Below are 20,882 nucleotides of genomic sequence, written 5' to 3'. Positions count from 1 at the left end.
GTGAGCCGGCCCCAGGCGGTGAGCTCTCATCACCCCGGCGGACTCTATACCTGAGAATAGCAGTAAGAACACCCTGCCTTGATAGTGTGATAGGCTCCTGAGGTACATATTATCGTCTATCACCCTGACGTCATCCAACAGGGAGGGACGGTTTGGATGTTATTATGGCTCTCATCAAGATGGAGAACTGAAGTTGCTGCAGGCAGATGAAATCCGTTGCTCAAGGTCACATGGTCGGTCAGTGGCAGAGATAAAACTGCATCTGGGGCATCCCTGTCCCCTGGGCTTATCTACCAAGCAAGATGGCTATCGTCATTGGCGTTTGGGGGATAGTGGGCCCAATTTCTCTTTAAAAAACAAAATAAACCTTTAAATTTAGCATCTCTTTCGATTTACAGAAAAGTTGCAAAACTAGTACAGAGTTTTCACATACCCAACATCAAGTTTCCCCGGTTGTTAACATCTTATGTTTGATTCGTTGGTCACAACTAATGAATACAACTCATCGATCCATTATCGTTCAAGTCCGTGCTTCATTCATATTTCCCTCATTTCTATCTAATGTCCCTTTTCTGTTGCAGCAGCTCGCCCAGGACCACATTACATTCAGCTTTCTCACGTTCCTGACATTTGAGGAATACTGAACAGACATTTGTTCAATGTCCCTTAATTGGAATTTGTGTGATGTTTTTCTCATGATTAGACTGGGGTGATGGGTTCTGGACGGAAGACCACAGAGAAAGGTGCCGTTTTCATCACATCATGGCAAGAGTAGATGTTATCAGCGTGACTTGCCCCTGTTGACAGTTGCCATTGATCACCTGGCTGAGATAATATTTGTCAGGTTTCTCCACTATAAAGTTACTCTTTTTTCCCCCTTTCATACTGTTTTCTTTGGAAGGACGTTACTACGCTCAGACCACTTTGCCTCCATGGGGGAATATCTGTATAACTTACTTGGAATTTTTCTGAATGGGAGACTTGAGTACTTCTGTCAACTCAGCAAACCCTATTCGGCCCTTTTTCTCGCATGCCTGTCAGGTGTGAAGTTGTGGCTGGAGGAGAGGGAGTCAGAGGTAAAAATTCACACCCGCTCTGAGTTCATAGAAGAGGTTAAGAAAAGGTAGGTGCTGCCTCTATACTAGAAGAGGAGGGGAACACGAGAGAATAAAATAGCCCTCCAGGTGATGAATTACCCTTAGAGAGCCAGGGATGTTCGTTGCAAAGTGCAGGCATAGGTGGTGTGGTAATAAATTATAAATGTGAACTTCAGTATAGGCAGTACAATTACAGAAAGGACGACAAAATTTAGGAATTTGGGGAAAACAATGTCAGTGAGCTTACACCTTCCCAGCATTCCTGGATATGAAACCATCTCCCACCTACTAGGTAGGAAACCTGCCATTTGCAATGTTGTCATTTGGTGCCAAGCCAAAGCTAAAGAGTGTCGTGCAGGTGTTTGTCTTTTTTTTTTTTTTTTAAAGCCTTGAAATTGAGCAGCCTTTCAAAATGAGTCTGATTAACTATTGTAAGTAATGGCCATTTTTGCAATTGTTTGTAAACCGCAGTTACTTTTGCACCAACCTAATATTTCTTCTTGGTACTCGGTATTGGGACCCTTCTGGCTCATATTCCACATTTCCCTTCTCTCTCCGCAGAATTCTATCCGGCACAACCTTTCTCTGCACAGCCGCTTTATGCGGGTCCAGAATGAGGGGACCGGCAAGAGCTCTTGGTGGATCATCAACCCCGACGGAGGGAAGAGCGGGAAGGCGCCCCGTCGGCGGGCCGTGTCCATGGACAACAGCAACAAGTACACCAAGAGCCGCAGCCGCGCGGCCAAGAAGAAGGCCGCCCTGCAGACGGCGCCCGAGGCCGCCGACGACAGCCCCTCCCAGCTCTCCAAGTGGCCCGGCAGCCCCACGTCGCGCAGCAGCGACGAGCTGGACGCGTGGACGGACTTCCGCTCGCGCACCAATTCCAATGCCAGCACGGTCAGCGGCCGCCTGTCCCCCATCCTGGCCAGCACGGAGCTGGACGACGTCCAGGACGACGACGCCCCGCTGTCGCCCATGCTGTACAGCAGCGCGGCCAGCCTTTCCCCCTCCGTGAGCAAGCCGTGCACCGTGGAGCTGCCGCGGCTCACCGACATGGCGGGCACCATGAATCTGAACGACGGGCTGGCGGACAACCTCATGGACGACCTGCTGGACAACATCGCGCTGCCGTCGTCCCAGCCGTCGCCCACCGGGGGGCTCATGCCGCGGAGCTCCAGCTTCCCGTACACCCCCAAGGGCTCCGGCCTGGGCTCTCCCACCAGCTCCTTCACCAGCACGGTGTTTGGACCCTCGTCGCTCACCTCCCTGCGCCAGTCTCCCATGCAGACCATCCAGGAGAACAAGCCCGCCACCTTCTCTTCCATGTCTCACTACGGCACCCAGACACTCCAAGACCTGCTCACGTCGGACTCCCTCAGCCACAGCGACGTCATGATGACCCAGTCGGACCCCTTGATGTCCCAGGCCAGCACTGCCGTGTCCGCGCAGAGCTCCCGCCGGAACGTGATGCTTCGCAGCGACCCCATGATGTCCTTCGCCGCCCAGCCCAGCCAGGGCAGTTTGGTCAATCAGAACTTGCTCCACCACCAGCACCAAAGCCAGGGCGCTCTCGGTGGCAGCCGTGCCTTGTCGAATTCTGTCAGCAGCATGGGCTTGAGCGACGCCAGCAGCCTTGGGGCCGCCAAACACCAGCAGCAGTCTCCCGGCAGCCAGTCTATGCAAACGCTCTCGGACACGCTCTCAGGCTCCTCCCTGTACTCCACTAGTGCGAACCTTTCCGTCATGGGCCACGACAAGTTCCCCAGCGACTTGGACTTGGACATATTCAATGGCAGCTTGGAATGTGACATGGAGTCCATTATCCGGAGTGAACTCATGGATGCAGATGGGTTGGATTTTAACTTTGATTCCCTCATCTCCACACAGAACGTTGTTGGTTTGAACGTGGGGAACTTCACTGGTGCTAAGCAGGCCTCATCTCAGAGCTGGGTGCCAGGCTGAAGGATCACTGAGGAAAGGGGAAGTGGGCAAAGCAGGTCAGTGCCCAAGGCTATGGCATAATCGTAACAAAGTGGGGGTGACCGGGGTGGGGGGGCAGCTATCTTGTCTTTACTTTGAACTTTAGTCCCCATTGAGAAACTGAGAACCAGGGAGTGGTGGTGCCAGTACCGTGGCCCCCAAGCAGTGTATCTCCAGGTTTTACCTGCAAAACAAATAAGGCTGTCAGGTGCCCCTCCCCACAACGTGCTGACAGCTCAGGAATTTTATTGGCCGTAAAAAGAATACACACATTCAGAGATGTCATTCTTCTCTGTATCCAGTCACCCTTGCTGGCGTATGACGCGAGCCCCCCTATTCAATGGGTGAATGAAGATGGAAAGGGGAGGAAAGGGGACCTTAGGTCACACAAATTGCAAGGTTAAGGACCCAGACAAAGGACTGTCTTAGACTCTCGCGTCCCGCACTGCCATGGCCGATCTGTGATGTTACCGTTTCTTCATCTTTTTTTCCACTAAAGTAACAATTTGAAGGCGCTCCTAATGTAACCGTAGAATATGTATTCTGGACTATTTCATACATTAGTATTTCTAACAGAAGCAAGATCTGTTGGATTCTTCACTGTAGTACTAAGCGTGTGTGTTAGTTAGCGTCCAACATCCAATAAAGAGCAGCAAAAGGTTTAAATTGTCAACAGAAGTTTCTATGTGAGAGCACTTACTCATATGTTTCTTGTTCCCAGTGTATAAATGATGGCAGGTTCCAAACAGTGACATGGGCTCTGCAGAGTGACAGAGATGTTTTACGTTGTGGCATTTTAATACTGTTGGAACCAGAAAGATCACGCAACATGATGTAGTAAGAAAAGCATTTGATGGGAATCAGAAGCTGAGTGTTCGGTCCCACTCCTCCTTTCTGGCTGCTATCGAGAGTGTGTCGCTTAGCCCCTGAACCTTAATGTCTAGATTTATGACATGAGGGTAAAAGCCCCTGTTCCTTCACAGGGTTAGCACAGGAATCAAAGGCATTCAAGTCTGTGAAAGTGCTTTGGAACACTGCAGTGGGCTCATGTGTCCAGTGTAATTAGGTAAACACGCTGACCTACAGATGAGGGAGCGGGGAGCCCAGACCCGGGGTCACGCAGCTGGACCCAGAATCCATATTTCATGAATGGCTTGAACCGTAATAATGCTTCCTAATTTTATCCAGATAGTGAAAACTGGAAAGTGCTCTGCACTGGAGCCAGGGTGGGCAGGTAATAGACAAGCTTGCTGTGAGATTCTCGTCCTCAAGAAGTAAGACAGGCACAGGGGTTTTCTGCGAACCGGTTTGTACCCCCAGACTCTCCCATTCAGTGGCTCTGCTCTGTGATGCCCTGGCTCCTTTTTTTTTTTTTTTTTAATCTCAGCAAGCTACTTACACCCTTCTTTAAATGGTGTAAAAGCGAAATGGAATTCAAAGCGTAAAAACCTGAGCCTTGTTTAACCCTGTGCCCTGGTGAAGAAATTACAAGGGTCTCCTATGGTGAGCTCAGTCCAGCTCATGAGGAGTTGTAGAAAAGGGAATGTCAAGAGTGTTGTGATGCGAAAGCTTCTCAGCTTTCCCAGGCATAGCAGGCCCTTAATGGAACTCAGACATCTGTTTTCAGTCATTTAATAGCCCTCGAGATGGTAAAAAGACTGTAATGGAAGCTAAATACGGTGACGCACTTCCATGCCAGGCAGTTTAGTATTATACCAGAAGTCGGACTGGTGGAGACTTGCCTTGAGAAATTTAGATATTTGGCTTTTAGAAGAATAAACAGTTTGTCTTCCTTTAAGAAGAGGAATGCAATTGTGGCTTCTAAAGACACAGTAAGTTTTAATTTTGGCATAGTTGTAAGGAGGCCACTTTCTAGTTCATTGAAGAAAGTAAGTTCAGAAGAAAATGTACTATCCATTTTTGTCTTATTTTTCCAGGGTAGGTTTTCCTTTGAGTTGAATGGCGGACCTTTTTTTGTGTATGTAATTCTAAAAGGTTGTATAAAAATATTTTAAGGGAGATTTAAATACATAAGTTTTTTAAACATTAGTGAATTGTTATTTTGATAATAAAGAACTACTTTTGGGATAGCACATTTTATTATATCCTAATGACACCTTAGGGTCATTTAATCACCTTTTTCTAAGAACAGTTGGGGCGGGGGGAGTTGTTTTTGGTTTTCGGTTTTTTTTAAGGAGGGTGCAGCTCACAGTGGACCACTCGGGGATCGAACCGGCAACCTTGGTGTTACCAGCACTACGCTCTAACTAACTGATCTAACTGGCCAACCCCACTGGGGGAGGTAATTTTGAAGACACTATTTCTTCAGTTAAAAATAAAAAGCCACCAGAGTAAACTAGCACAGTATGTATGACCAGAGCAAGAGAAGAAATATGGTAAAGACAGTAGGGGGCTTTGAGGGAGTCTGGTTTCTAGGTTTCGGATTTCCATTTTGCTTTGGAATGAATTGGTACTCTAAATAGCCAGGAGCACGTGTGGCCTGAAGTACATTCTGTACTTTTAAATTTACCTGCGGCTGTCACTTTATTGAAGACTCTCTCCTAAATTCCCAAAATGGGTCTGAGGTCACAGTGTTAGACCTCACTTCTCCCAAATTAAGCACCCCAGCTTCCCAAGAGTTCTGTAATGACTTTCTTGGTTTGGCTTTTTAAAAAAACAAAAAAACGAAACAACAGTAATCCTGGTGTTCTCCTGACTTACTTCCTGGCTTGCTAACTGAAGGTCATGTGACCCTGAATCAGAGCCACCTCGTTTGGAGTTAATGGAAAAGCCCTGTCCCGCTGACACAGTTGTGCTGGAGAGCTATGGAGAGGGGCTTCTCTGGAAGGCTGCATGTTTCACACATGTCATTCGTTTTCAACCATGTGTGAAATCCTTTGGGTCTATCGGGAAAAGAAAAAACGAACCATACCTTTTTGTGTCCGCCACTGGGGTGTGAAGGGCACTGTCTGCTCTCGGGCATACAGAACCTTGGTGCAGCAATGTACTTGACATTAGCAGCAGAGATGTGTGTGGTCAGCGAGTGTGGAGGCTGCAAGGCTGCGCCTCCAGGAAGCCCTCCTGAATTTGACACGTGTCTCCTCTCGGAGAGAAAGCAGCGTCAGTCTCACTATAACTTTGATGTTACAAGATACTCTTTCATTCATCTTCACCTTTGGCATTTGGAGACCCCACTAGGGAGCAGCCCAGCATTTAGTTTTGTTTTAAACTACTTGATGGTAAGGATTGGAAAACATCCAGGAAAAGCCCAGATGGAGAGAAGAGGGGTAGTCCTTTTTCTGTTTCTCCCCCTGGCCACATCCCTAATGAATCTCAGAATAGTAGGCTTCTGATCTGTCTAAAGGGAAAGGAATCATAGGGGTTTAAACGGACAGTGTATGTATAATTTTAAACCTGAAAGCTAACATTCTGTCTGAAATGGCCCTAGTAAGAGATATGTGAACTATAAAGAAACAGTGGTAAACTGGTGTGGAAACAGCGGGCTCCAGTGTTGGAGGCCGTTAAGATTTATATTTAGGCCATGTCCCAAAAGGAACAAATCTTTGATACTTGTTGGACTGATGTTTGAATGCTGTGATTCTACTATGTCTTTAAATATTCATGTTGGAGGACAGGACTAATTCTACACAAATACTATATGGGCTATTCATGTCATGTTTTTTTCTTGAGGTAGCTATTTCTGTGTGAGGGAACATGGGGTCTGGTAAATATGAATCTGTACGTACTGCACGGAGAATATACTCTATTACTGGCACTCGTGACTAGTCTAGACTTTGGTTATAATACACCAGCCTCAAGAATTCTGTATCTGCAGGGCTTTTTATTCTTACCTTTTAAACAGGCTGAAGTCTGAAGTGTCATTCCTGGAGCAAATGGCTGTCTGGATCATTTCAGTGTTGACAGCAGTAAAGGAAAATTGACACAGCTGTGAAAAGGGGTTTTCTGTGCAGAGGCGGGTACACTCCTTACGCACGTTCTTTGCCCTGGAAAGCAATGACATCCAGCACTAAAGCTGTTCTTCTTGGGTCTGTTAGTTTTTCTAATGCCACGTGTGGTCACCTCTGGCCAGCCTGCTCAGCATGGGGGCAGAGCTGGAGTGACTCTCGCTTTAAGGTATATTTCTAAGTGGCTTTCTGGAAGGTCTCTTTGGCCACAGAGCTTATATGGAGGCATAAATAAATGAGTGAAAATCATCAGAATTACTATTGGAAATTCTTGTAAACTTCAAGGTCCTATTAAATGCTTCTTTTTAGAATGTTCATAATGCTCAATATTCAACATCTTATAAATAACGTTGCAGAGCAGAGTTCCAGGGACAGCACGCTGAAGTGGGTGGCTGGCTCATGTCCAACTGGGATGAACCAGTTCTAGAACTCCAGCAGAAACTAAAGCAAGTGTCCTGAGGGCTTTTAGCAGAAACCAGCATCTGGATTTAGTCTGAACTCTGCCCTATTAGTAAGGAGCTAGTGGAATAGGGCCTGTTTTTATCCCCCAAAGACACGGTGTGATAATGGAATAGGACATTGGAAAGCAACGTTGTCCCAGAAAATCAAGCATGTATGGTGTCCACACACCCTTGGGTCCTTTGCTCCAACCTTCCGCGTAAGGTGCTCGCTTCCTCCATAACAGATGGTCACTATTGCACCACCTTCCCAACCAGGCCGTGCATTCCTTGGGGGGGAGACCCCTTATTTACCTGTACCCCCTGTGTCTAGCTCACTGCAAGTATTCAACAAATAAGTTGTGTTTAATGAATTCAGGCTTTTCTCAAGCACTTGTACCAATCAGTGTAGGACCCACCATTTTGCCAGGCAGCTCATCCAAGAGTAGGACCCACTCCATGGCTGAGAAGCACTTTACATATGACAACGGCAGGCAGAAAACTTGGTAAGAATCAAGGGGGGGAAAAGGCAAAAAAATCCATAGTCCTCAAGGGGTTGTTGCCCTTTTTCAGCAGTACTCTAGGGCAGGGTTTCTTCAGGGGCTAAGCCCGTAGAACACCGGTCCTATGGCTTCTTGAGGAAAAGGGATTTGACTCAAGATGTCATAGAAGTGGGCCTGAGCCTGAAACTGAAACACACCCTCTGTAAAGAGCGCCGGTGCTCCTGGGTACAGGTGTTTTGTTTGATTTCTTTCTCTTCCCCGTTATAGATGGGGTCTAACTCTGTAATTCTAGATTTTGTGTTTTTGTTTTTTAGTAACCTTTTTGCTAAAATCTATAACATTCATGTACTGAAGGATGAGAATTACTTAGTCATGAAGGCCTCAGCGGTCATGCCAGTGTTTCTGAAGGATGCAACTTGAATTGCCAGCCTTGGCTTGATTGAGGGTTTGCATATCAGTGTGTCATGTCCTCTCCCCCCCCCCATTCCATTCCCCTCCTTCTCTGTCTCCTCTTTTGTCTCTGATGAAAGAAGTTTGGACCGTAAGATTTTTGGGTTTTTTTAAGTATTCATGTCTGTGTGGAGTGTTTTATTTGACTTGTCAGGGGACATGAATGGCCAAGAATTGAAGGCTTAGAGGTTCTGTGGTTGAAATTTTAAATTAATTTCCACGGGGCCTCCATTTGTATCCATGCCACTGTAATGGCTTGGAACTTCCTTTGGTCGTTTGTACATTCAGAAATGATCAGAAAACAATATAGTCTAACATATCTATAAGTAATCAGAATATATGTGCTGACTGACAGACCTGTTGGAAGGGATCCCTTTTGCCTGCTAGCTGAGTGCCTCCGGCGAGAGCGCTCCCTGCCAAGTTCCATCGCTCATGCTGCTTTGCTAGCTGGGGTGGAGGGCCCATGGCAGGGCGCTCCAGGCGCTTCCCACTGCAGTGCTGCTTAGGCTGAGCCGGCAGGTGAGGGCCACGTATTCCGCACACAGCGCCGATTTACCTGTCTCCAGCACCTGCAGCCCTGGCCAGACCGCGGACGGCGGGACGGCCCTTTGTCTCGCTGTCAGTCTTGAGCCACCCTTTAGTTTCTCCTTTCAGTTCTTTCTTGGTTTCCTTCCTTTGTTACAGTGGTGTGGTGGTTGCTTCTTGGCAGCCATCTGTGTCACCTGCATGTCCTGGTCATACCTTACAGGTGGACGAGTGGATTCTTTGTGGAACTAAAATAGCTGCTTTTGTGTGTTCAATTTCAGAATCTCTTTTGGAAAAATTAGATGGTCTTCAAAACTTTGTCAATCTGAAGCAGGGAACTTGGTAGTGGGACCCCACGTGGGCTGGTGCCTTACAGCCACACTTGCACTCAGCCCCAAGGGCTCTAGGGCATCCGAGCCTGAAGGGGTGGCTGTGCCCCCCTAAGCCCCGCCCCAGCCCGTAAATGCAGTGTCGGGTCACAGGAGGAGGCCACAACCAGCAAACATCAACACTGGGACATCCTGGTTTATGAAGCATTTTCTCCTGGACTACAGTTCCCCATTGTAAATGCTGAATTCCTTTAGCGCTGACAGTGATTTAGAGTCAGAAAAGCAAGGCTCTTAATTTGTGGGCTGGTAATAAAGGACGTGCATGGTGGGAGATACAGAAAGGGTGCAAGGAGGTCAATTCTTTATTAAATACTATTTTGAATTTTTTAAATTATTAACTTTTCAATTAGTTGAATGTTAAAATTGTGCCTTGTATTGATCCTTAGGAGGCTTCATCTTATAGGAAATGTGAGTTTTAGAAACTTGATTGGAAACCACCCACCCCCAAAAAGGCATTAATTCTCCGTCTTGAACCAAAAGCAACAGGTTCTTTCTGGGTTCGAGTCAGACTACTACGTCTTAGCAAATGTGAGTCGGTCTAAAATGCTTCTAGAAGCTGTTGTGCTGAAAGGGTGTTAAGTATTTGAATTGGCAGAGCAGAAAAGAGGGCTATTCCACAAGGAAAGTTCATTCCTTTATTCAGCCAACATGCATTGCGCATCTATTCTGTATTTCAGCTCCAGGCTACTTGGGACATCAAGTAAATTGGAGTATGTGCTTCTGGAGGGGTAAATACCACGTCTGAGACAATGCTCTTAATAGCAGGTGTTCCATAAATGTGTGATTTGATCTGAAGGGTTTGCTCTGCTTTCAAGGAGTTCAGCATATTGGGAGCTCAGTGTCTCCCTATGAAAAAGGAGCCTTTCCAGGCACTATGACATTAGTTGCCAGGTGAGTGGCTTAGGAGTTAGGTAGAGGAACATCGTAGGGAAGGAGGGACCAGATGTGTGGGTGCGATTCACACGGGTGGGGAGAGCAGAGCAGACACAGTGTGACTGCACCTACGTGCGGACGTCCAGCCTGGGTAAGGACCGGAGAGCCTTACCCCCGCTAAGGTTTTGGGTGTTACAGTTAAGGTTTAAAATAACCACGAGTCCAGGGACAAGCCAAATGTCCCTTAAAGTGGTGGTCCCTTAAAAATGGTGGTTTAAAAGAATGTTTAAAAAGAAAAAGTTGCATACTGTTTATTCTACATGGTTTGAAAATCTAAAAATCTTCAGAAAATATGAAATCTCTGCAACTTTGCTATTGATGACAGATTCATACATATTTCTGCCGTGTGAATCACCATATTCAACTCTGAATACACAAAGAACATTGGTTGAGGTAATCCCTGCCCCCATAGAAAGACAGAGAGGGGGCATTCTTAAATTAACCTTATTTTAAGCGTCCGTGATCCCACAGCTTACGCACCAGGAAAGTCACTGTCTCTTTGCAGGTCACCCCTGCTCTCTGTCCCTCAGCTGTGACTTGCTGCTCCTGTTTCCCCTCTTTTATCTGCCCAGCACAGAAGCAGGCTGCAGAGGCAGGGGCCTGTCGCCAGCCTTCACACACAGGCGGCTGCACCTGCCGCCTTGACAAAGCCCGGAGTTACCGGGAGCTCGCAGGAAGGATCCTTGCACACAAGTCAAGCTTTTCTTCTACACAAACGAAGCTTTTTTTTTTTTAATAGTGTGTATAACTGAGTGTCACATTTGCCATGAGAAGCTTACTTGAAGCTTTCCTGAAAACCCTCATCTTCTCCATAAGCATTTCCTTGCCCATCAGAAAGCACCAGAGCTGATGGGCTGCATTTTGTAGGAACTTTGTTTTAGGGAGGCTCTTCCACTGAACATAAATTGGTCTCCAGTCTGGCCAAAACCCTCAGACCTGTTCTGTTAACCTTGTCAATTCTTCAGTGTCTAAACTGACAGGTGGATGGCATTTGCCAAAATGTATTTTTGTAGGGCCGTACTTCCTAATTCCTTTTTTCTGGCAATTGTGGGGGTGGCTGGCCGGCACCGTAGGCAGAGGGCTGGGTTTTCATCAGCCAGACCCTTGCTGGCCGTGGCCACAGGCTGGTTTTCACGTGCTTCCTTAGATCCTCGGTATTGCCCATTCCAACCTGGAAGATATTGAAAAAAATGACCAAATTAAGCTAGTATTGAGTCCAGTAGCACATTTTCTTGAGCTGCTCCATGTTTTGCTTGTGAAGGCGACCTCCAAGGGAACTGGTGCCATTTTAAGGTGTTCACAAAATAGACATAGCTGCCTAACCGAAGACTGCAAAACGTGCTGTTTCTCTTGGGGTGGCACCAGCTCCAAAAGCCTTGTGGATGCTGGCAGATGGCTGTGGCTCACGATGAATGGGTGTCCCTTAGATCCCTCTGGGGTGAAGCAGCGACGGTGGCAAGCAGGCGTTTCTCTGCACTCTCCTCGGGGGTGGAAACCCTGATACTCTAAAACACACACCTGTTCTCTGAACTCCACGTGAGGCTTCGCTGATAGATTGAGTGAACGTGGATTCCTTTCCTTTTCTATCCTAAATGGCTGTACTGAGTCCTCAGCTTGCCCCAGGGGTTGCAAGTTTGGCTTAAATCATCCTTAGGTTTGAAGCGTGAGGAAAGGGGTGTTTCGGTTTAATTTTGTTTTTCAGGCAGAGTTGCCTCTGAACATCCTTTACTTAGTAGCGAGGAAAGCAGTGGATCACCCTTGTGGGTTTGTAAGTCTGAGAGTTTCATCCTACTCGCCCTTTTTCCTTCCATGTCATGTTCAGTATTGGGGTCCTGTTCCCTGCCAAGAGGATAAAAAACACTACCGAAGAATCCACATTTGTCACCGTGGAGTTACGTCGTGGGAGGACAGCAGTGGGAACATTTATGTTTTATTCCCAGATTGAAGTTGATTGGGGTGGTTGTGTTTTGTGGACAGATTTTGGAGGCGTTGCCCTTTCTTAGAACATCATGTGATTTAGTGGTGATAATTAGGCAGAAACTTGTCTCCTGCACAGACGCCAAGATTACAGAGGGACTTCCTCTCAGCAGAGACCAGATGACAGCATCCACAGATATTTTTAGGACGGACCTCATCGTTTGGTCTCCCTGTGTCGTTTTCCTTGTATTCCACAGCCTTATTTCCAATGTATTTATTAGGCAAGCACGGAGAAGGAAGGGATCTTCTCCCTCGTAAGGAAAAGTCGCTGATGGGACAGGGCATCCTCATATTTATTGTTAGTTGGCCTGTTGCCTAGTAACTGCAGAGTGCTAGCTGTAATTCCCTTCAGCTGTATGTTTCCTTTTCCTTTCAAAAGTTTTGCTTAATCTGATATGTTTTCTAACTTAGAAGAGCATCAGCATATACACACACCTCAGACATTAACTAAAACGTCTTACTTTAAACAATGTAAGAAAGGGAGCTGCACTGAAATCCAGGAGACTTGGACCCAACGTCAGTGTCGTTCAGCTCAGTAGCTGGTCTCCCCCCGAAATGTGCTCCCTCTGTTCGTTCAGGCCTTGATGGAGTCGGATAAACATGTGCACACATTGAGCCACCACCGAGCAGTTACAAATCTAAGGCAGATGAGGAGAGCTGCTTTCCTTTTGACTATTTTTACTCACAAGGTCTTCCTAGGGAATGGTGATTCTGGTTTTCCTCTTGGAAAGATGATTGTATTTCTGTTCAACATTTATCTGCTTCCTTTATGTTTTCACACAATATTTTACAATCTGTTTGCCTTCTATCACAGGGGAAACAAGGCTCCTTTCTGTTCTGTGGACTGGAAGTTTTTTATAAAATGTGTTCCTTCTGAGAGCTGCCTTTAAACGTGGGCCTGGCCCTCCCCCGGCCTCCCCTCCGGGCAAAGGCAGTGCCCTGAGCTGCTGGGAGACAGACTCCTGGGAGCCCCAGAGCCCAGCGCACCAGAGGGCCCCAGCCCGTCCTGCAGAAAGGGGGAGAGTGGGGATCAGGGCGTCTCCTTTCTAATGAGACATCGATTGCTCCCTGAAGATCTGGGCCTTTTGATGAGGGAATGGGCATTCGGCCTGGGGATTGCTGGCTGTGGCTCTAGGCTGCCCACGTGGGCCTCTTGCCCCTTTTCTGGTTTCAGGGGCTGATGGTTTTGGGGCTGATGCTCTTTTCTGCCTGGAATGATGCCATATATCGGGGATTTTAGGTGCCCTCTGCCTCCTTCCCTCCTATGCTGACCCAGCCCCAGCGTTACAGCAAGCTGCGTGCTTGGCCTGTGCCGTTGGGAAAGAAGTGTGTCACCATCCCAGTTCTGAGGCTGAATAATTAACACCAAAGGGAACCGGGGGATGGGGTCTGAGTTAGGTAATACTTTATAGCTTCTCCCTTGGCACTTTCAGTAACCGAAGTCCCCTGATGACTAATTGCACAGTGATGTTAGGTTGTGGTTTATTGAGTGTTACTGTGGAGAGAAAAAAACGAAGCCCCTTCCAAAGATCCCTGTCCATTCATGCCTCAGGGGTCCCAGGTAGAGTCACTAGAATAGCACTGGCACTTCCAGACTAAATTCCTCACCAATACTGAGATCTGGTATCTAGTGTAGCTTTTTCTCTCTCTGAAATCAATAGGCCATTACTTTATAGTCTAGAATAAATTGTCTCATACCCTTACAAAGCAGAGAATAACTCCAAAAAAGCTATCAGCCAGGGAAATTAAATACTGGGAAAGAGGGAAGAAGAAGGAGCTTCTTTCCCTGCTTTATTGTCTCTACTGCCAGTGAAACAACCCCCATTCTTCTGTTGGGAGCTATAACCAGGGTAACTGTGACCATGGGTATGTAACATTACAAATACTAAGCCCTGCTATCTTTCTGCACAGTGGTAGTAAAAGGGCAGATTGCCAACCAGAAGTCACAGAAGAGGCTGAAGTCATAAGTGTACTTGTGAAAATTGCACATGAACTCACGATGGTATCTCCTAAAGGCAGGGAAGCAGGTGTACATATAGTGTGTGTGAGCTTATTGATGCATTTTTCATTACTTGTTCACCTTATCCGGTGAACACATCGTGAGTTCTTGTTGCTTCACTACCACTTTTCTATCCATTTGTTGGACCAGAGCCACTTTTTTCCGACCATGACAGCTGACACTGTCTTTATAAACAGAAGGTCTTATGTCTTGAGTTGAGACCTGTCATGTCAGCTCCTTTAGCTGCATTTCCACGAGTAGACAGTTGACCCTTTAGCAACACAGTTTTGAACCGCACAGGTCCAGTTATATGCAGAGTTTTTCCCCCAATAAATCTATTGGAAATTTTTTTGGAGATTTGTGATCATTTGAAAAAACTTGCAGATGAATCCCATAGCCTAGAAAATCAAAAAATTTAAGTTAGGTATGTCATGAATGTATAAAATACATATATACATACTTTTTCTTCCTTATGATTTTCTTAAAATGTTGTTAATTGACTGTTTATGGTATCGGTCAACAGGAAGCTATTAGTAGTTAAGTTTGGGGGGAGTCAAAAGTTATACGCGGCTTTTCAGCTACACTGGGGCTTGACGCCTCTAATTCCCATGCTGTTCAAGGGTCTGTTGTACTTTTTAAAAAAATATCCTCTAACTTTTCCGGCTTTAGTGCTCATATGACTTCTGATAGAACTGGTATAAATTAGATGCTCTAAGAGGACCTTGTTTGTGCCTTATCACTGAAAACTGTTATTTAATAGTGTTATGAAGTGTTAAGGGGATGTTATATGTGTGTTACATGATTTATTTCTCTGCAGATTTTTAATACACAAAGCAAACTCCTAAGGCAGCCTACTTAGAGAGTACTCATTCCGTTTATGTTGGGGGAGGTCAAGATGACCCCCACCCAGCAGTGCAGACTTCTTAAGTCTTCTATGGAAAATGGCCATTTCATTCTCCCTGGTTTGGGGGCTTTAATGGAAGGGTGGTTAGCAACATCGATTAGTTCACATAGCAAGTAGGAGAGCACCAGAGAAGCGAAGCTGGCCTGTTTAGTTAGGCTGACCAGCTTCCGCAGTGGTCGTATCGCAATCCCATGTCCCTGTAAATCCCCGGTCCAGACGTCTAGAGCAAAATCCACCGGTACCATACATCCCTAACTTGAAAGGGCCCACTGAGACACCCCAAATTTGCTTGTCTTGGTTAACCTCCCAAAATGAAGGACCTCATTTCCTTTGGGCTTTTCAACCTGCGGGCATTTTGTAATCGAGCACAGAAATAAGGTACCAGTAAGTAGTCTCCATGCTTTGTCCGAAGGCTTTGAGACCTTGAAGCTGGTGTAGCGACGTCCTTTACCGTGAGTGGTAGGGTGAAGAGATGGGAGTCTGATGAAACGTGCCCCTGAGGTGCCCACGCTGGCCATGTGAACGTCCCTAATCATTTCTGGTTTTCTTTTCTCCTCCCGTAGACCCACAAACTGACACAAGACCTACAGAGGACACCCTTTGCCAAATCTGCTCTCCGCAAGTGGACAGTGATACCGTTTACAGCTAACACCTTTGTGACTCCCACGCCATTTTCCTGACCCAGCAGAGACTGTTAATGGCCCCTGACCCTGATGAAGCACTTCCCCTTGGAACAGAACTCTCTAGATACAAAGTATGCAAATCTTCCTTGTACAGGGTGACGCCGCCCGCCAGCGAAGGACAACGCCCTGTCAGCACCACCACCCTTGTTCAGAGCACAGCGTGTGAGCCCCTGTTGGCGATTCTTTGGTGTTTTAATATTGCGATGGTTTATGGGATGTGTTAGGTGTTCTGTGTTCGTTTTCCTTCGACTTTCTGAATTTTTCACATGCATTAACCTGCAGTATTTTTCTGTTAAAATGTTAATCATTCTTTCCCTGGCAATTGAAAAACAGAAGGAACTGTACCAGTTACCACTCTGGCTTTGGGCATCGCAAACATTTGAGCCCGTGGAACTTCATAAACTAACAAATTCCGTAAACTAGAGGGGGATTTTCTTCTTTTGTTTGGTAGAAAACTATCCTTTTCTAAAAACTGAACAATGGCACAACTGTTTACTGTACACACCAGTCCAGGACTGACCCCTGCCTAGGCCAAGCGTGCGTTTCATGCTGAGTCACGGTGATGGGGGGACGAGACCCCCACGCCTGGCCTGAAGGGGCCAGGTCAGGGGGCCTGGGTCTCCCATCCGTCCTCAGCTCACGCAATGAACATGATGCTATGGTGGTTAGAAATGAGGATCTTTTCAGAAAGAAATCAGCTCAGCTGTCCACTAATTGCCAAATGCCACTAAAGGATTTAGTTTTAAGGAGAAAAGAAACCAAAGTCCTGTTTTGCTTTGCAGAAGAAATGAACTTGCTGGTGAGCATTAAGCCTGCAGTGAGAAATGTGTGAAAAGTACAAACCTGAGTCAATGCAGAGGGAGTTCTAACTTCACTGTTTTCCTGAATATTGATTATTCCCTTGATTATTTTCAGCCTTGCTGTGTATAATCTGATCTACTAGACATATATGAGTGAAAGGCAATAGCATACAAACTGATTTTATATATATGTGTGTGTGTGTATATGTATATATATATACACACATATATATATTCTTAGATTATAATTGTACAAGTGACACAATGGAAGTACAACTACAAGGGCAGTTTTGACTCCTCCCCCCCTTCCTGCTTCTATGGATTTCATTCTGTTTTGTTTTCAAAAAGTTACGGTGCTGTATAGGTAGGTGCTTTCTGTTTAACCTGGAAAGTGTGATTATACTAGTTACTTTCCTTGGTAGGCAGCAGAATGGTTGGGAACACCTTTGGTCCGTACGAAACTGGTATAATGACGCTCTGATTAGCACAGCATACGCATACTTCTCCAAAGTGATATATGAAGACTCTTTTCTTTGCATAAAATGTGTTAGGCATATAAAAGTATAAGTATATTTTATCATGTACAGTACAGAAATGGAACATTCTGCATGGCCCTTAGGAATACAGGCCAATATTTCGGCATCGACCTCCCTGCATGAGGCCCCGCTGACGCTGGCACCATGCAGTGGGCGCTGACTCCCTCCCACCAACACAGACGTACCACCTGACCCCCCCCACCCCCCACCCCCGCGCACTTGCCACCGGCCGCCAGGGGCCCCTGTGCCCCGTTGCTTTATAATTCCTCGGGGGGTAATATTGGTGGTGATAACAGCTCCTAGTGTAACGAACGTTCCATTTGGTATTGTCACACGTCTCTCCCACCTCGTTGGGTTGTCCTGTTTGAGCGATGGCCCTGTTGATTTCACCCTGCCTCTTACTGAATCTGTAAATTGTTGTGCAATTGTGGTTATAGTGGACCTGTAGCGTATCGCCTTTTCTAAACTGCTACAAGTTTATAATCTTCATTTTAAAAGTATGTATAATTTTTAAAAATATGTATTCTATTCACGTGGTCTGCTAGTCAGTGACAGACTTTTGCTTACTATATTCCTTTATATAATGCTAGCCACTTCCTTGATTCTTTGGTAGTCTGCTGTACACAGGAACTGTCTAGTACCCATGAAAGGGGGCTGCCTCTTGGGTTCTAAGTGACGGGCCCTGGGTGGAGATGCAGTTTAGAGACAGTGGCAGCAGCTGAGGGGAAAGGGGAGGGTGGGGGTGCAGATACAAGGGAGAATCCAGACAGCTTCCGACATGAGAGCCCTGAGAATTTCTCTCCCGAGCTCAAAGAAACAAGCAAACTCACAAAGCTACTTGCCTTTGCAGCTTCGTAGACCCTGGTTGCTGCTTTGGGAATAAGAAAGGCAACCTCAGTTGTGTTCTGACTTTAAAATGTTGAATTCTTTTCAGACATGTGACATCTCGTTTGTTCTTTTTCCCCCCCAGTGTTTGTTAGATTTCCGGCAGAACGTCTTACAAAATGTCCTAGAACCAGATTAGCATTTAATCTAAAACAGCTGAGGGAGTGACAGAGCTGGTATGAGAACAGGGCAGCCACAGCAGATCAGGAAAATGGAGGGGAAGGGGTGCTTTGCACCTTTTTTTTTTTTTAATAACTCAAACAGCATTTACATGTAGAGACTTGTGGAGAACTGAGCCTAGGGCCACGTCAGTGCCAGTGTCAGTCGTAGGAGGCGGGCAGAATGGAAGAATTCGGTCTGTCCAGGGGCACGGCGGCCCCGCTGGCACTTTGGCCACCCTCAGCTGGCCGAGCTGCCTCAGAACAGCCGGGTTCTAAAGGGATCAGACTGAGCAGAGGGTCAACCTAAGCCCTCTGCCTCTGACATTGGGACCTGCTTTCAGGAAGGGCCAACTACTGGCCACCGTGTGACGTTCGGGGGCCCTTCACCGTACGTTTTCTGCTCCGGAACAACTCTGGAATGCCTAGGAGCTTCCGGGGCCTGGCCGCTGGCGTGTTTGCATGCCGATGAGGACGCTCCGAGGCAGCCCGCAGCCCCTGAGGAAGCTGCTCTAGGGAGCCTTCCACTTCTTGATGGGGAATTAGAAGAGGAATGTTGAAGACGTGTTCTGGGGCTCTGTCGTTTTCTTCAGCGCTCCAGAACTGGATGCTTTTTACCAAAGTTAGAAAAGAGCTTTATCCAAGCCTTTGCTGTCCTGGTGCGGGGACTGACAGCCAGGTTCAAGGTACCCCATTGACTGTGAATGGATCTGTGGTTCGTTTCCTTTATTGTATCCTCTGCAATATACCCTGTTTCCCTAAAAATAAGACCTAGCTGGACAGTCAGCTCTAATGTGTCTTTTGGAGCAAAAATTAATACAAACCTGGTCTCATTTTATTATAAGACCAGGTCTTATATAATAATAATAATGATATAATATAATATATAATATAATACCCAGCTTTATTTTACTGTAAGACCTAGTCTCATATAAGACCGGGTCTTATATTAATTTTTGCTCCAAAAGACACATTGGAGCTGATTGTCCGACTCGGCCTTATTTTCAGGGAAACACGGTATTAACGGAAGATTGTGCATGCACAGGCAGTACAAGGCAGACTTGGTGTGTTTGGTGTTGAGTTTTGGCATTACATGTGTGTCACCTCCCTACCCCAGGAAAGGACTCACAGCTCACTGTTCAGGACAGGTATGCCCCGTCTCAGGGTGTCATTTCACGTGGCTTCCAAACCTGTGAAAGATGGTAGGCACCAATTTCGCCTCTACCTAGTGAATCCCCGCTTAAAGAATAAGGAATATTTGAATCTCTTGGAAGGACCAGCAAGAGAAAAACAGTCCAACAGCCGGTTCCATTTCAAGCACTGCTGCCACAGCTGGGGAGGGGAATTAACAATGTCACCCTTCCTCTCTGATCGGAGACATAAAACCCTGACAGCTCTGAACTCTGATTTCCTTTTTCTTGCTGTATTTGGGGAACATTGTATGATTAAACATAATGTGTGTGTGTGTTTCTTAATTAAGAAAAGCAAATTTTTTGTTGTAGAAATGCAATCACTGGCAAAGAGGTACGAAACAGCCAGCCTCTCCTGGAGACTGGGGGAAGCAGGGCCCGTGGAGGGGAAAGTGAAGGCCTTGTGAAATCACGTCTGTCAATCAAGATCTGAAAGCAGACGCCCAAGTAACTGAAAATATTATACTATTTTTTATCTAAATCTTTTGTGGGTAACATTTTATGCCATTTGAATGAATGAACTGTTTTCTTCTTGCTTCGTTTTATTTGTATGTTATTTTTCTTTGAAGAATGATGGGTTACATGGCCTCTGCCACACTCCAGAAATATTCGTGCGGCTGCTTTTAAAAACTCTGTGTCTGGTCACTTCTCTAAAGTTCTCTCATTGCCTGGCAATCAGTCTTCTCTCATATACTTGTCCTAGCACATTATATACATGGGGAATGTAAACAAGTGTGAAGGAGGACCAGGAAAATTAGTTCATATTTTTTAAAAAATGTATTGTGCATTTTGGCTTCACATGTTTAACTTTTTTTTTAAGAAAAAAGTTGCATGAATGGGAAAAAAATTCTGTATACAGTATCTGTAAAACTGTCTTACCTGTTTCAATTTCTTGCTCATACCCCATACAACCAGAATGAAATATGGAGCATGGCCGTATTCAGACACCTAAGAGTCAAGCAGTTGATAACTTTGGTTTGAAGAGCCTCATCCTTTCTTTCAAAGCGAACACTATCATATTGCATTCTTACTGAGGATTTTGTCTAACCGTATGTTGCCATGAATTAACTCAACCACCTTTCTTCTCAAGAATCAAAGCCAGTTTGATTTGGGAGTCTTCCCCTTTCCAAATGAAATAGAGATGCAGTACTTATTTTCCTTGGTGTTTGTAGATATTGCCTTGTGTATTCCATTTAAAACCTTAATCTAGTTTGTAAAAGAGATGGTGACGCATGTAAATAAAGCATCAATGACACTCTATCTTTCCTCCAAGAAGTCTTTTGTTCTCCCTTCCCCTTTCTTTAATCCAAGAAATGAAATAGCTGAGTTTATCTCAAGTTCTTCCTGGGGAATTACTTCACAGGCTGGGAGACTATCGTGAGATCACCAAGCTAAATGAATCCAGCAGACTTTTTCATGGCCCACTTTTGACCCCCACAGACAGACAACCAGACAACTGAATAAATGCAGA

At 45.9% G+C, this 20,882-nt stretch overlaps 1 protein-coding gene across 4 annotated transcripts in view; it reads left to right on the top strand.

Moving 5' to 3' along the window:
* The window catches only part of FOXO3 (forkhead box O3), a 108,625-nt gene extending 87,960 nt beyond the window's left edge, over positions 1-20,665 (top strand). For all 4 annotated transcript variants that reach the window (XM_081045259.1, XM_081045257.1, XM_081045258.1 and 1 more), the window contains 2 exons: positions 1,659-3,094; positions 15,723-20,665. In XM_081045259.1, the coding sequence (XP_080901385.1) occupies positions 1,659-3,059 (1,401 nt within the window). In that variant the 3' untranslated portion in view covers positions 3,060-3,094; positions 15,723-20,665. The remainder of the gene's footprint in view (positions 1-1,658; positions 3,095-15,722) is intronic.
* Positions 20,666-20,882: the final 217 nt, after the last annotated feature.

This window comes from Rhinolophus hipposideros, assembly GCF_964194185.1.
Source record: "Rhinolophus hipposideros genome assembly, chromosome: 3".
Taxonomy (NCBI): Eukaryota; Metazoa; Chordata; class Mammalia; order Chiroptera; family Rhinolophidae; genus Rhinolophus; species Rhinolophus hipposideros.
This window is presented reverse-complemented; position numbering and strand designations above follow the sequence as displayed.